The sequence below is a fragment of the Copadichromis virginalis genome, linkage group LG7, assembly GCF_057382275.1.
Source record: "Copadichromis virginalis isolate Kocher_CV1m ecotype Utaka linkage group LG7, C_Virginalis_male_GT1.1, whole genome shotgun sequence".
Taxonomy (NCBI): domain Eukaryota; kingdom Metazoa; phylum Chordata; class Actinopteri; order Cichliformes; family Cichlidae; genus Copadichromis; species Copadichromis virginalis.
Window position 1 is genome coordinate 5901042 of NC_140624.1, and position 17171 is coordinate 5918212.

The 17171-nt window shown below is 43.0% G+C and overlaps 1 protein-coding gene across 1 annotated transcript in view; it reads right to left on the reverse strand.

Annotated features, from left to right (window-relative positions):
- Window positions 1-4262: 4262 nt before the first annotated feature.
- mrpl23 (mitochondrial ribosomal protein L23) overlaps window positions 4263-17171 on the reverse strand; it is a 50642-nt gene continuing 37733 nt past the window's right edge. Inside the window, exon 5 of the mRNA XM_085461366.1 lies at window positions 4263-5254. Within this exon, the coding sequence (XP_085317492.1) occupies window positions 5090-5254 (165 nt within the window). The 3' untranslated portion in view covers window positions 4263-5089. The remainder of the gene's footprint in view (window positions 5255-17171) is intronic.

Here is a 17171-nt window from a genome sequence, read left to right on the forward strand (position 1 = left end):
GTCCAAGAGAGGCCGTCAGAATCCTCAGCAGGCAACCCCGGTTGTCTTAGCGAACACAAGTGTGAGTGTGTGAAAGTCTGTGCATCTGCACAAGAAGGTGGTAGGTGTAGTAACTGTAGAACTATATGAGTATGTATAATTTTACAGACAGTTTGGAATGGATTGCCTTTACATATGTATGGGAAAACACTTTCAGCTCAAAGTTTGTATTGTTTTTGTCAGTTTTGTCACATTACAGTATATGAGAAGTTCTTACTCACTGTCAATCAGCGCACGCAGTCAGGCACAGGCTCTCCTCACAAGACAACCCCAGTGACAACACACTGATGAGATAAAGTTATCTGCAGTGTTATTGTGGGATGCTTCATCTAAATTCCTTAGCATTTACAGGATGCAGTGAAGCATCTGCAGGCAAAGATTTCACTTGCAAATGGGCAGTTACTACAACCAGCAAGAAGGAGATCTAGGTCCCTAGAGAGGCTACAGAGTCAGAGAGGACACTCACTATACCACCACTCATGCCAAAAATACAGCATGATGTCATGCAGATTCCAATTGTGGACTGCAGTAGAAGAAACAGGGTCATGTGTGCACTTGACTAATGCACAACCGCACAAGAAAAAAGGAGAGAGGGGTAAGGAGGGAAAGGAAGAGAGTGATGTGCTGCTTAAAATATTCAATCCTCCTTCCATTAACTAACCGTGTAGGGATGGCAACACAACCTGCACTGTACATCTCGAGAGAGAGAGAGAGAGAGAGAGAGAGAGAGAGAGAGAGAGAGAGAGAGAGAGTGGAAGAGAGAGGGGAAAAAGAAGGAAGAGAGATGGTGCAATGTGGGATCAGACCTCTTTTATCCAGTTGCCTTTAAATCCAGCTCAGCATTTTCTTGATGATGTCATCTCTTTTTCACTCTCACTTTGCTTTCTCCTTCACCTCCATCTGCTCTCTCCCTCCACCCTTACTGAACTTTCCGTGTCTTGCGCACACATGTTCATCTTCCCTTCCTCCGCAATTACACAACGTGAGGTGCATTACAATACATAAAGCATCATGTTTAAGCACACCAAGATCCTTATAAATCTGGAGCTGCTTATAGTCATCCCAAGTTCAGCTGCACCCAAGTGCAGAGCTAGCTTGCCTGCACACTTCCATATTCCCCTTTCCTTACACCACAGCCACCTTGCGGCAGCTGACACACAACGAGAACACCAAACAAACAAACAAACAAGGGATAGCATAGACACAACCAGATGGGGGAACGCGTGTAGGTTTTTATTGCATGTGAAGTAGAAGGGTGAAAGGAGGGAGGTGGTGGTGGTAGGGTTATATACACACTATCTCAGGCACCAAAAGGTGAAGGAAGTGTCTATTTACAATACAGATGTATGTAGCTATGAATTTTTTCTTTTATAGAGACTCTGTGGTGTCTGTAATGCAGCAATGTGGGTGCCATACAGATATTCATTTTCAATTGTAGTGTGCTTGCATTGTAGTGCTAAATACATTACCAACCTAGGGTACATATTTACTCAGCAGCAATAGTGAAGCTGCAACTGCACAAATTGTGCATATGAGACCAGGTGAGCAAAGGTTTTATGCACGTGTTTCTGTCTCTCCGCTGACTGAGAATCTATGTCTTTGATGTAACGGAAAACTCTTAAATGCTAGTTAGAAATTGCTGGCAACCATGTGGACAAATGTTTGCCATCCCCAAACGTGTCAGCTCAGGGGATCCATGCAGAAGAGACCTGCTTTATATCAAACTATTCAACCGTAGAACCTGAAATCTAACAGCTGACCTGCAGGACGTGCGGAAGAACAAAAATCATCATTTACCATCAGATCCTGATCCGACCGTGCGTGAGTGGATTTGCTGTCACTGTGCCATGCACGTAAATGCACTCATCAATTTTATTTTCTAAATCCCATTTCAGTTTGAACCACTCTTTATATTGTGGACCACTATAAACATTTTGCTCACTTCTAAAATTTAATTGTGATACCCAATAAAAGAGGCATCCTTATATGTATATCTGTCTCTGTTGCTCCACCTGGATATCAATTCAGGTCTGCTCTCTTTCATCAAAGCATTATTGAGAAGTAGAAATATGTGGAGCTCGGCTCTAAACGTGCGGTGTGAGGTGACGAGCCACAGGAGAGGGCTACAGCTTTGGCACTATGCTTACACCTTTGAGCGATCCATGCACACTAATTATGCATTTGTTTCAAACGAAGGAACACTCTTAGTGTCACAGAATCACAAATTGAAGCGTGCTTCTTTCAGTGTTAAATATAGTGGAATTTTGCATTAAACTGCCTGCAGAAAAATGTGTGCACTCTGAAACGTAAACTACAAACAGGCCCACATATGCAATAAGCCCAGTATAAAAAAATAACTGTCAGTGTTTTCAGTTACAAAATTGACAGACCTCTTTAGGAAATATGACATAGGGTTTTGCCCTCAGGAAATCTGGCCCTAAAAATGTAAGTCATGGTGGAACTGTTCAGAGGACGCTACATCAATAACCCACTCCTTCTAGCATATGACTTTGTCTTTTTCTGTTTATCAGTTAATGAGTTGTTCCTGTTTACTTGTCTTAGAGCTGAAATGACTAAGAGACATTTAAGTGTGTGAGCAAGAGATGAGCTCATTAACCGAGTGTGTCTCAATGTCCACAAGGCTGCAGGCCCTGATGGCATCCCCGGGCGTGTTCTCAGAGCGTGTTCTGGGGAGCTTGCAGGAGTGCTCACAGACATATTCAATCTGTCCTTGGCCCACGCTGTGGTACCGGCCTGCTTCAAATCCACCTCCATCGTCCCGATACCCAAAAACTCCAACCCATCTTGCCTCAATGATTACCGCCCAGTAGCACTCACCCCCATCATCACTAAGTGCTTAGAGCGACTGGTCCTAGCACACTTCAAATCCTGTCTCCCCCCCACCCTGGACCCCCACCAATTCGCATACCGCCGGAACAGGAGCACAGAGGATGCAGTCTCCATCGCAATGCACTCTGTCCTCTCACACCTGGACAACAACAACACCTACGCCAGAATGCTGTTTATAGACTTCAGTTCAGCATTCAATACAATCCACCCCTCACAACTCATCAGGAAACTGACAGACCTGGGTATCAGTTCCCTCATCTGCAAATGGTTACTGGACTTCCTGACCAACCGCCCCCAACATGTCCGGCTGGATAACCGCTGCTCATCTACCATTTCTGTAATATACTCACATATCTATATTATTGCTAATATATATTGTAATATATCTATATCACTAAAGCACTTCTGGATGGATGCAAACTGCATTTCGTTGCCCTGTACCTGTGCATGTGCAATGACAATAAAGTTGAATTCTATTCTATTCTATTCTAATGTGCAATGTCTCTGCAGTTAAAAAAATAAAAATGTATCCCCAACACTACATAACCACCACTGTCAGCAGGCCTTAAACAGAGATTTAATGTTAGCGGCTCACTGTCAGATTATTGTTGACAGTTGCTGTTAATGTACCAATGCATGTAGAACAAACAGTGCTTCCCCGTGACAAAGAACAAGAGGACAACAGGAACAGATAATTACTTGGAAAACACCACAACTTGATTTCCCAACTTTCATGTGGGGTCTGTTCAGGCCAGGGGGAGAGCGAGAAAAGGAATTTGGACTCTCTCTCAGTTGGTTAAGCAGCTGTTTCTCTGGAGGTTCAGGTTGGGCAACAAGAGAGCAGAGTAAAGAAAGAAGAAAATAAAAAAGTGAAAAAGTGAGAACAAGGGAAAGAGTGAGAAACGGAGGGGCTGTGTAACTGGAGGCTTGTTTCATTCCAAATCAGATTGCTTTATAGTAACACAGGGGGTGAGTGGTTCCAGGCAGCAGACAAAGGGCCAACAGGATCAATATTGACATTCTCCTTAGTGATAGATGAGTTGGCTGGGTGAGGTCAGGGACTGGACCTTTGTATTAGCCAGAGAGCATTAGTGGTCACGGCTGGGGGACACTTACAGTAACCTTGGCCTTTCAGTATAATGGAGGGTCTGAGGGTGCCCAGGAGAAGTCCCTCCCTTTTATGGGCTTTATTACCGTAACGGAGCTCCATCCTCCACTGGCCCGATTCAAACACAGATCATTACTTTGTCAAAACAGCTACCAGACCACATTGGCACTTGCGCAGGCAAACTTGTGCAGCAAACAGAATCTCAAGGTGGCTGTTTTTCAACACAGCAGTCGTGGGAGATGAAGAAAGGACAACACAAGACAAAGCAGAGCAAGTGACTGTTTATTAGGTCTTATTCCAACAGCATGTACAATAGGACAGATTCACTGGTAAGTCTTGCGCGGTAGGCAAAGATACACACACAGAGTACAATCTTTTTCCAGAGTTACGGCAAGATGGGCTACCACAAAATGCTGCAATATAACCCTCCTGTAATTTCCATGTGCTCGCTTTGCTCAAACATTTTAATTGTTGTTTACCTTAAGTGGTCAATTAATCCAAGGCAAACTCATAAAAGAGAGAAGGCTGTGGGCTGCCCAGATAGTCAGATCCAACTAGCCTAAGAATAATGGCTACTAGGGACATCACAGTCATTGGTGGGAAAGAAGAAGATCATAGTGGAGGGATGAGCATAATTGGGAAAACACAGTAGGGGTGCAGGGAGAAAACCTCTGAAACAAAAAAAAAAGAGAGAGAGAAACAAAGCGAGGAGGTGCAATTACACTGTTGCCAAAGAGATGGTGGTAAAAAGGAGAGGAGGTGGGAAAAGTAGAGTGTGAGGAGGAAGAGAAGAGGTCATCTGAGGTGATAGAAATTTGGTGAGTTGGGTTCATCAAAGATGGAGCTTGGCCACTCTCCTCCTCCTCGGATTCTGTTCTGGCTCGGGTTACTCAGTTGACGCCTCGCAAACACAAACACAAACACACACACACGAAACACATGGCTGCAGTCTCCCACGCACATGCTCGTTCTTCTTTCATGCACACTTATAAGTGTTTCTTACAGAAACAGAAGTATCATCAAAATATTGTAAGTCAATGCATGTTGATCCCTATGAAATGCACACATACACGCATAGTCTGTCAGTCTGTCTCAGAGTCCAAACCACTCGGTGACCCCTCCTCTCCTGGGGTCGAGTTTCTGCCTCTGCTTTTCGTCCTCCATGAACTTCTCCTGCATCTCCTCCATAGAGCCCTCAGCCGGTGCCCGCTCTTTTTCTGGGAAGATGTCAGGAAAAGTAAATGTCTGGCCCAGCGCCTGATGAGGAGGCAAAGACAGAAAGCACAGAGAAAAATGTTAGCTTAAAAAACACTGTGTTCTTACTTAATGAGAGAAATCTGTTGTTTGTTAAGACTCAAAAACCATCAATCTTGTAAATCACTTTCTGTGTAACAAATATGTCAAACTGCACCTTCCTAAAATAAATCACAGTTCTTTGCAAAAATGAAGGCGAGTGTGTCACCATTCTTGCTCTGTTACTCTTCATATGACACAGATGCTCACTCACTCTCTTGTCTTTAGTTTTTTTAGCTCTCCTCTCCTGTCCATTTCTCTGGTCTTGATTTATTCAGAGGGAAAAGATGGTATCCATTATTTATTCCATACTAACCCATTTCTAGCCATAACTAATGCATCTCTGGCAAAATGTAGCCTGTGTCATGTTGACATAGAGTACAGTACAGACAGCACACATATGCATGCATGCACACTCACTTGCACACAAGTGCGTTCACACACAGAGACAGGTCATGCATGCAGACATGCAAACATATCTACAGCCTGTCTCTCTGAGCGTCCCTCGTGGACACCTGGCAACAAGAATTCAGTTGAGACTGATAACAATAGAGTCAAAGGATCAAATGAGGGGAAAATGCAAGAACATGTCATTTTTATCACAGGGCATTTACATGTTAAGCAAAGTGCTATAACTTAGTAGTTTCCCCAACAACAGTAGAACATCTACCAGAGAAATATAAAAACCCAATCCTCAATATATTTGTCAATACATCTAAAACACTAAAAGAACCTACATGATCAATTCTCTCATAGAATCAAATTACAGTGAATCACAGAGAAAATAACCTTCACCCACAAGAGTTATACATCTGTGCTTAGTTACATCTGAAACCCATTCTTAACTCTTCTTAGTTGAACCCAGACACCTCGGGCTAAGGCCACACCACTACAGTCGACCCCCGGAATTCACGGGGATTAGGGACCACAACTGCCCACGAATTGCTGAAATCTGCAAATACCTCTAAAAATGCCTATTTTAATTTTCCCGTGAGCTTTGTGTTAGGAATCTGCGCGTTGTTTGGCAAATCTTTTTTAAGAAAAAAAACAAAACAAAACAATTTACTGATATTTTGGTGTTTTTACATTAATGTTAATATTTGAAAATTAGTCAATTTTTTTTAATCATAAGAAATGTATTTAGTCACTAAAATAAAATGAAAATAAAAAATATTTTAGCGCTATAGAAATCCGCGAATCCACAAATACTGAACCGCGAATAGGCAGGTGGTTGACTGTATTGCCACTGCTGTAACTACAATTGATAAAAAAATAATTAAAATCTACCGAAAAGGTGCTTTTCACTAACCTCAAACAGTGCATACAAACCTAAATTATAGGTTAGAACATGACTACAGTACGTACCAGGGCTGCCACGATTAGTCGACTAGTCATGATTACATCGACTATCAAAATCGTCGACGACTAATTTAATAGTCGACGCAGGAATAAGTAGTAGGATTTAAGAGTGTAATAACGGACTGAAACAGAAGATGGCAGCACAGCATGTACAAGGATGCCAGCTGCCGTTAAACCCCGAAGAAGAAGAAGCTGTGTCCCAGAATTCATAGCGCAGCCCAGCTCAGTTGCCAACAATGGCGGCAGCTAGTTAGTTTTAATATTACTCTTATTATTCTTTCTGGGTCACAAAATAAACGTTTAACATATTTTCAGGCGAGAATGTAGCTGTGTAAACCTCAAATATCTGCTCAGTTTATCAAGACACCACATATTTTCAAAAGCGCTCCGACATTTTCGGATACGTCTGTTACTCGATAGCTAGCCGGGGGCAAGGCTCACTAGAGCCCGTGAGAACACCGGACTCCCGGCAAATTGTTTTCAAACCCACCGCCGTCTTTCGCTACTCAGGTTAAATATATATAAGTCACTTAGATAACTTAAAAATTTTATTTTTGGCTTTTTTTAGTATTTTATTTGTTCCTGAGTAAATCGGTTTGGCTGAGATTAAAGTTATAGTTTTCACATTTCTGATTATCAGAAGTGTGAGATGCTCGAGAATATACTCGAGTGTCCTGTTATATTTTAGATAGCAAGGAGTTTATTAAATTTCACCGAAACAATCAGCAAATTTCATAAACTATCATCTTGTCTCTATTTTTAGTTAGCACATACCTTAAACACTTAAAGCTGTAAGCTAATGATAGTTATATAAGAGCAGATGCATGCTTGTGCAATAAGCTGTACGTTTTATGTCCAATGGATGCATGATCTGATTAGTTGACTAATCGCAAAAATAATCGGTGACTAGTCGACTATCAAAATAATCGTTTGTGGCAGCCCTAGTACATACAGATCAAACTAAATGTTTGATCTGGGAGCACTGTGACAGTTCTGTTTTAAAGCTAGCCAGAAACAGCAGAAAACCATGGTGGTAGATGATGCCGTCTGGGTGAAGCAGGAGCATTTCTTCATAAAGACAATTTCCCAGGAAAGGCATTTCTACTCTACCTGAGCCCTCAAAGCTTTAAACAACTTACCTCATTCACCCATTCATACAAGCACTTTTTTGTGCTTTTTCTAAGCAAGTGCCTTTCTATCTAACATCCACAGACATTCATACGGCAATATTGAAGCAGCAACCTGTGTAAATGACCTGCTCTACCTCCTGAGCTACAGCCAGCACTGTACCCACCCCTGCATCCGGGCAAGAAGACACGATACCTGGATGCAGCTCGTCTGTGCCAATTACTCAAATTCTTGTTTTGTCTGAAACTCACTCATCCATTTCTTAATAACCGTTCGACATTATATACGTTTTAAAACTTTAAAAACGTAGTAGAACTTAGAGCTGCACGTCATCGGCATAGCAGTGGAATGTAATATTGTCTCCCTGTCTAATGTGACACAGCGGCCACACACACAAAAAGACAGGTCCCAGTATAGACCCCTGGGGGATTCCACAGTTCAGTGCACAGTATTGAGAGCTGTGGTCACCAATGAAAACAAAAAATGTGTTTGGCACAACGATACATTCAGACAATGGTTCTGCTTGCCAAAACTGCTGCAGAGGAGTGATAAAACAAAACACTGTATCAACTGCTGCACTGAGTAGTACTAGAACAGAACATTCACTACTATCAGCAGTTAAGATATCATTTGTAATCCTAATAAGCACGACATCACTTCTTTGATGCTACATAAAACCTAACCTTTTCAAAGATACTGTTATGATGTAATGCTTCAACAAGCTGTAGACAGACGATCTTAAAGTGTTTTGCTATAAAAGGTCATTTGTTATCCAACTACTCTGTGGTAGCCCAAACCTGTGGATAGCTTTGAGGGAGCTAGGAGGTGGCTGAGAAATCAAGTTTTTGGTTGTGGCTCCAGAGGAAGGATAGCAGTTTGGGTAAAAACCAAAAGGCAGCTATAGGGGATGGCAAGGAAACATCACCTATATGTCCTCCTGCCTCCAGCTGATGACCCTGCAACTGACATTCTAGGAGTGGCGGAGGTGTGACAGGATTAGTGCCAAAGCAGGAGAAACATCTCAGCCATACAAGAATTTACTACTCCTGCCACCACTGCTATTACTGTTGCTGCTGTTACTGTGTTTACTACTTTAATTACTGGTACTATCCATCACTATTGCTACTGTGACTGCAGCTGCTGTTGTCATCAAATTAACCAAATCTACTTGCACATAAAAGCTGAGCAAGTGTGACAGTAAAACAGTGAAACAAACGGTTTAATTGGATCCAGTTAAAAAATTTTTTGCAGAAATCTACATTACCACTTGCCGTCTACCTTTTTTCCCCACCTGATGTATATTATTCTTCCATATTTGCTCTTTTAACACCATGAAATTATGAAGAAAATCATGTAATTATACAGATAACATTGTTGTCCCATCTTTACAAGTGCTTATTTCTAGATGACCACAGAGCACGCACACCAAACCCAGGCAGAGTTTATGCACACTTGTAAATATTTATACTAATAGATTATTCTGTAAGTCTCATGTATCTTTATGATATGCTGTTTGGGGTTTCCAAAAAAATGAAAATAAGGATCATTAAAACTGTAGTTTACACTATCAGCTTCCTCTTCATAATAAAATCCACTTAAATGACTCCGATTGATCAATTATTATGTGTAGAGGCCTGCTACAATAAAAATAAATTGTTTCAATGAACACAATTGTCAATCAACTAAATATGTGAAACATTCTGTATGGGGTCAGTGTGTAGGCGTTAAGGAATGGTCTGGCTCTGATGTGAATGTTACTTTGTCTGTCTCCAACCCCCAAAATACCAAGAGAAACATGCATATAATTGCTGCAAAGTAGGGCTGCTCAATTAATCGAATTTTAATCACGATTACGATCTGGGCTTTCAACGATCATTAAAAATGACTGAGCCGATTATTAGCCCCTCCCTCATGCTTTACTCTCGCGCTGCTCCGTGTGGCAAATCAAGCGCACTGCTCTGCATTTCGAACACGCGTCACAACAATTAAGAGGACCCGAGGGAAGCTCGGAAAGCTAAGCAGAAGTTATTTGGAGAGGAGTGGACTGCCGTTGGTTGAAAAGAGAGGTAAAAAAAAAAAAAAAACTTCAGTGGTGTGGAAACATTATGGCTTCGCGGAGTCAGACGTGGATCAAGTAGACACAGTGTGTAAACTTTGCTATGGTGTCGTAGCTGCACCACAGAGCAACACTGCAAAGTTTACATTTTTCATTTATTTCTTTTATTGCAAACATTTGCACTGTTATCAGTATTTGCACACTATTTTATATTATTTTTTAAAGTCATTATTCAATACATTGTTATTGTTAACCCTTTAAAGCCGGTCAGAGCAGCATGCTCGTTTTGTATAACTATTTTTAAATCCCTGTAGAACCTGAACCGCTAAGCTAGCACAATAAATTTTTTTCCATATGAAACCAGAGGAGTTGTACTTACATCTTATGCCATCAGCTTGTCCTAGGTCACGGTTTCCTTCCACATATAGCTTTGCAAAAATTGCATAAAAAGCGCTTGCAGGAACAAAAACATAATATTCCAGAAACACACTTTGCCGATCCGATCAGCTGTTCTTAACACTTCCCACATTGAAAAAGACGTCAACGCGAACTATCGCAAGTGACGTCATTTTCGCGGAAAATGTAGTTTTTTACTTGTAGGCCTTAGAACTCGAATTGCACTGCTGGAAATAGTTTATTTTGATGCACATGCACATTCTTTGCAAATTTGCATCATAGGATTGTTTTTTTGTTTTTCCTGCAGTGTATATAAAAATTGCTGTATCTCCAAAAATAAAACTATGAAGACACTCAAAATAAATTTCCTGTTGTTGTAAACTATTTTTTGCAACTTTTTTGTATTTAAAGTTTTGAGGGATAAGCCTCTTAAATTTCTCCAAGTAGAAATATATGTAAAAAAAACAAAATGATTTTCAATTTTTTTGTAGTTTATTGCACTTTTTTGCAATTAATGTAGTTACTATGGACTTAATACATACACATTTTTAAAATATGGGCTATAACAGTTGTATTGATGTATAGCAACTTGAAATGCTCCCACAAATGGCACTACACCATGTAAAAAAAATATTATAAGCTCTGGCGGACTTGGTTCTATGGTAGATCTTAAAGGGTTAAATAAATATCGTCAAATAATCGTGATCTCAATTTCAGTGAAAATAATCGTGATTATCATTTTTGCCATAATCGAGCAGCCCTACTGCAAAGCATAGTTTAATTCCCAGAGGGAGAGGCAACATGAAGCTAAAGATGCAGAATGAATCAGACTGTGTCTACTGTAAAAATAGCTGCGAATAAGGACAGCCTATAGCATTTTGGGCAATATGCTAAAATTTGACATAGTCCAGCAACTGGTAACTGCTGATAGATCTCAGAGTCTGCACAGTGGTGTGAAAAACTAGCAACAAACAACAAGCTTACCAAGTACAAGCTCCAGTAAGTTTATTAGTTCATAATACTGTTGGACATGAGAATAGACCCTCCACAATGGTCTTTGTTCTGCTGCACTCGACTTGGACTGTATCAGTGGTTCCCAAACTTTTTTCGTTAGGCCCCCTTCTGTTTTACAAGAAAAATCTTTGCACCCCCCCAACCGCACAAACACATCCTCCAACCACACACACACACCCATATTTTGTTTTCAAACTCTATTGTGGTTTATTTCACACCTCAAACATTTAGTAGACAACTACATGAATAAACTGCAATAAATTTACAGGTAGCAATGAAATAAACTACTAACTCTTTTACGCTACGTCCACACCTACGCGGGTATATTTGAAAATGCAACTGTTTCTATGCGTTTGGGCCTTTCATCCACACATAAACGGCGTTTCGAAACACCGAAAAGGGAGGATTTTTTAAAACTCCGTATTTGCGTTTACGTGTGGACGAGGAATACAGAGTTCGTCACGCAACGTCAAAGCTATGTGCCTTTTTTCACGTCACGCTGTGCGCCACGTTATTGTCAAAGTCAAAGTCAAAGTCAACTTTATTTGTCGATTCTGCCACATGTACAGGACATACGGAGAATAGAAATTGCGTTACTCTCAATCCCTAGATAAATAGCAAATGAACATTTAAATATATTTAAATATAAAAGTGATTAAAAATGCAAGTAAAATAATTAAAAAGTAAAAATTTAAATAAATACAATTTTACATATAACAAGAAAGCTATACAATATACAATATAATGGGTAAGTGACATTGAGTGTAAACCAGGCAGAGTAGTGCAAATAGGCAAATAGTGCAAATGGAGATTTAGTAATGTACGGTAAGAGAAAGTGTAACAACAAAGTCTTATGAGGTAATGGCAGTCCAATGCTCCACAAAGTGACTGGTAACTGGTGCAGGCCAGTGAGTGAGTCAGAGAGTGTGTGTGTTTGTGTGTGTGTGACAGAGTTCAGTGAGACCGTGGAGGAGAGAGGGGAGAGGGGGCAGAATCGGGAGGAAGTTAAGCTTCCTGACAGCCTGATGGATGAAGCTGTCCTTCAGCCTGCTGGTCCTGGCCTGGAGACTCCGCAGTCTCCTCCCCGACGGCAGCAGCTTGAAGAAGCTTTGCATTGGGTGCGTGGGATCAGCCGCTATCCAAAGGGCTTTTTTAGTGAGACGGGTGCTGTAAATGTCCTGGAGGGAGGGGAGAGAGACACCAATGATCCTCTCTGCAGCTCTCACTATGCGTTGGAGGGTTCTATGACAGGACGCATTGCAGGCTCCAAACCACACAGTGATGCAGCTCGACAGGATGCTCTCGATGGTGCCTCTGTAGAAAGTGTACATGATGGGGGCTGGTGCTCCTGCTCTTCTTAGTTTGCGGAGAAAGAAGAGACGCTGCTGTGATTTCTTGGCCAGTGCTGTGGTGTTGTACGTCCAGGAGAGATCCTCTGTGATGTGCACACCCAAGAACTTGGTGCTGCTCACTCTCTCCACAGACGCTCCGTCAATGGTCAGAGGAGCATGTTGGGTGTGCATTCTCCTGAAGTCCACAACAATCTCCTTCGTCTTCTCCACATTCAGAGAGAGATTGTTGTCAGCACACCACGTGGCCAGGCGTCTCACCTCACTTCTGTAGTCGGTCTCATCCCTGTTGCTAATGAGACCTACCACCGTTGTGTCGTCCGCAAACTTGATGAAGAGGTTGGAGCTGTATGATGGAGTGCAGTCATGGGTCAGCAGAGTGAAGAGGAGGGGGCTCAGCACACATCCCTGCGGGGCCCCTGTGTTTAAAATGATGGTGCTGGATGTATTACTGCCGACCCGTACTGCTTGAGGTCTTCCGGTGAGGAAATCCAACAGCCAGTTGCACAGTGAGGTGTTGAGCCCCAGCTGGACCAGTTTTTGAATGAGCTGTTGGGGGATTATAGTGTTGAATGCTGAACTGAAATCTATGAACAGCATTCGAACATATGAGTCTTTTTTGTCCAGGTGTGTGAGTGCCGAGTGGAGTGCAGTGGAGATGGCATCATCGGTTGAGCGGTTGGGCCGATACGCAAACTGGAAGGGATCCAGGGAGGGGGGCAGGACAGTCTTGATGTGTTGCATGACTAGTCGTTCGAAGCACTTCATCAGGATGGGAGTAAGTGCAACAGGACGGTAGTCATTAAAGCAGGAGGGAGATGACTTTTTTGGAACCGGAATGATTGTGGTGGCTTTAAAACATGTGGGGACGACAGCCTGGATGAGTGATATGTTGAAGATGTCTGTGAAGACATCAGTGAGTTCCACTGCACAGTCTCTCAGTACACGACCAGGAATGTTGTCAGGACCCGGAGCTTTACGTGCATTGATCCTGCTGAGGGATCTCCTCACGCTGTCCGGTGACAGAGTCATCACCTGGTCACCAGGAGGGGGTGGGGTCTTCTGTGCAGTGGTGCTGTTTTGGACTTCAAAGTGAGCAAAGAAAGTGTTCAGCTCGTTCAGCAGGGGGATAGTGCTATCACAGGTCTGTGGTGGGGGCTTGTAATCTGTGATGGTCTGAATGCCCCGCCACAGGCTCCGTGAGTCTCTGCTGTCTTTGAAGTGATGAGATATTTTCCTGGAGTACTGTCTCTTAGCCTCTCTGATGCCACGGGAAAGGTTGGCCCTAGCTGTCCTCAGGCTTGCCTCGTCTCCATCTCTGAAGGCAACATTCCGAGCTTACAGCAGCCTGTAGACCTCTCCTGTCATCCATGGTTTTTGATTGGCCCGGACAGTTATGGTTTTCGTGACTGTTACATCCTCAATACACTTGTTGATGTAGGCAGTAACAGTCTCTGCGTACTCCTGGAGGTCAGTGGTGTTGTTATAGGTGGCAGCCTGCTTAAACATGTTCCAGTCTGTAGTATTAAAGCAGTCCTGTAGAGCCTCTGAAGACCCCTCTGGCCACACTTGTATCCGCTTACGAACCGGTTTGGTCACTTTAACGAGCGGTCTGTAAGCAGGCATTAGCATGACAGTGATATGGTCTGAGGCGCCGAGGTAGGGGAGGGGAAAAGCTTTGTAAGCTCCTCTCTGGGTGGTGTAAACAAAGTCCAGTGTGTTATTTCCCCTTGTTGGAAAGTCTATGTGTTGTTGTATTTTTGGAAACACGCACTTTAAGTCTGCATGATTGAAATCCCCAGCCAGGATGAGAAAAGCATCAGGATGGGCTGTCTGCTGCTCACTGATGTGCTGGTACAGTTCATTCAGTGCCTCATTCCTGTTGTTGACATTGGAGGAGGGAGGGATGTACACAGCGCACAGGAGTATGGCTGTATATTCCCTCGGTAGATAGAATGGCCGGCACTTAATAACCATTAACTCCAGCACTGGTGAGCAGTGTTTGCAGACCGCAACAGCATCGCGACACCAGGCATCATTGATGTAAACACAAAGTCCTCCCCCGCGGGTCTTACCTCCCGCGACGATGACTCTGTCAGCACGGTAGCATGTTAGCTGGTCGAGCTGAATGGCGCGGTCCGGGACACTGTCGCTGAGCCATGTTTCCGTGAACACAAAAGCACAGCAGTCCTTTACATTCCTTTGAGATGAACGTAGTAGTCGGATGTCGTCCAGTTTATTTTCTAGCGAGCGTACGTTGGCCAGAACGATAGAGGGGATGGCGGGTTTGTGTGGGCTAGCCGCTAGCCTAGCTCGGATGCCACCGCGCTTACCCCTCTTCTGCTTCCTCTCACACCGCTTGAGGCGCATCCATTGTGGGCGAAGTGCGGGAGTGGGGGTCGGTGATTGAGTAGGCCTTCGGAGCAGACCCAGATCTTTCAGCTTCTCGGTGTCCACAGAGTTTAACTTAAAAAGTTTGCTTCTGCCGATGTCGAGAAGAAGTGTTCGGGCATATCCTCGCTTGCACACAGATAGACGCGACAAAGACTTACAAAAACACTGCAACTTACAGGACGAAAAACACGAAAAAGTAGTTTGTTTGGGAGAGAGAGAAGCCGTTGCGTGTGCACGCGCCGCCATGTTGGATCAACATTACATGAGATGAATTTCTATAATGGCAGATAGATTAACAGTATTTTGTCTCTATCTGCAGGGGAAAGTAATTCTGTCGCAGAGACCTACCTCGGCACTTGTGCAGGTGAAGCCAAAGGGAAGATATGCTTCACCATATTTTATAGTCTTTGGCTTGGAAGGAAGTTGGTTTGGAAACATATTTGGCGATGCTTCATCTCCTGCTTTGCGTTTGTGTGGGAATCCCGCCAAAAACCTGTCAATTATGCTAGCAGTGTCCAAGCATTCTTTTTTTTTTTTCTTTTCATATGTGCCCCCCAGCAATGGTTCTGCGCCCCCCCCAGGGGGCGGGCCCCACACTTTGGGAACCTGTGGAGTTCTCCGTGGCATTACCTGACAAAACCCTGGATTTCCAAGTGTCCGTGTACAACTCCTTACACTGCTTAATTCAATTCAATTTTATTTAGATAGTGCCAAATCACAATAACAGTCGCCTCAAGGTGCTTTATAATGTACAGTAGATCGTACAATAATAGATACAAACTTATGATGCTTAACGCAACAAAAAGTAAAGCGGTACCAACAATTCTGTATTAAATGAATTGTTTTAATGAGTCAGACTAGTAAATCAAAAACGATTTCAACTGCAGAACACTGGACATAAAAAATTACCAAATTTGTTCAAATTCCTGCATCTTGAGTTTGCAGTGATTGTGTTATGTGTAGAGTTACAGCTGAAACAGCAAAAGCACAGCTGTGGTCTTTCTTTGTGTATATGGTAATTTTGTCAGTGTCACAAGATTAAATTCTGGCGTGTCTTGCCCAAGTCATTACCCCTGTTTTTGATTAACACTCAGGCACCAAACCCCAGAAAATGGTATTTGGAAAAGCCTGAGTAACTCCATCCAACTATCCAAAACACATTATGGAAACTGCTATTTTGGTAGGATACTTCACACAGGCCTGAATTCATGTTACTCTCAACATGTGGCCAGTTGGGTCTGAATTCTGATACCAGATTTGAGGAGTGCCTGGAGAAAAACATGCACAACCTTCAGTCAAAAGCTACCCTGTTCTTCTGTTTCAATTTCAAACTACAGGAGGTTTTCTAGTGAGTGCAGTATAACAGTAAGAGATGACTGTGCAAAATAAGTCAGGCACAGGCAGAGAACTGCCAAACACCAGAGAAACACCTGGAAAACGCCAAGGTCTTCAGTGTCTCGCTGCACTCTCGCACACTGCCATCGAGGAATCCAGAATCCAGAACGCAAACACTGGATGAGGCCAGGAGTAAGAGAAGGAGAAAGGAGGTCAAAGGGAGAAAAATGGGGCTAGAGTATGCGAGGAAGTAAACGTGACAGGAAAAAGATGAAAGTAGGAGGTGACGAAGGAAGGGGTCTACCCCAGTCCTATAAACACAAGAGCTCACAACAACATGAACAATGAAGCAGTGAATGAAACAAGACTTCACCCAACCTGAACCAAACATTGTCGCATGACAATTCCCAGTTATACAGAGCAGTTCTGGGTACCTTATGTATACAGACAGTGAAGATTAATACCAGCCTCGGAGAGCGCGATTCACAAAAACAACAAAGCAGCAAGACTGAAATCAACAAAGAGCTGAGACTCGTTAAACAAGTCTTATTGTTGGCAGCAGGCCGCGCCCTGAGTGTGTGCGTGCATGTATGTCAACCGTCTGCTGGACACATTTTCGCAGTGAGAGAAAGTGTTGGCAGAGAGGATTCATACTTTTGTTTGAAATGTATACATCGCACCACAGCAGAGGCAAACCCCAGTCTCATCCATCTCCTGGCGCTGAGCTACAATGATCTGTCCTGGGTGTCTGTCTGACTTTCTGTGTATCTGAGTGAGAGAGGGAGTGTGTGTATGACTGCATATTGAGTGATTTATGGTGATGACCCAGTCCTGGCCAAAAAGGACAAAA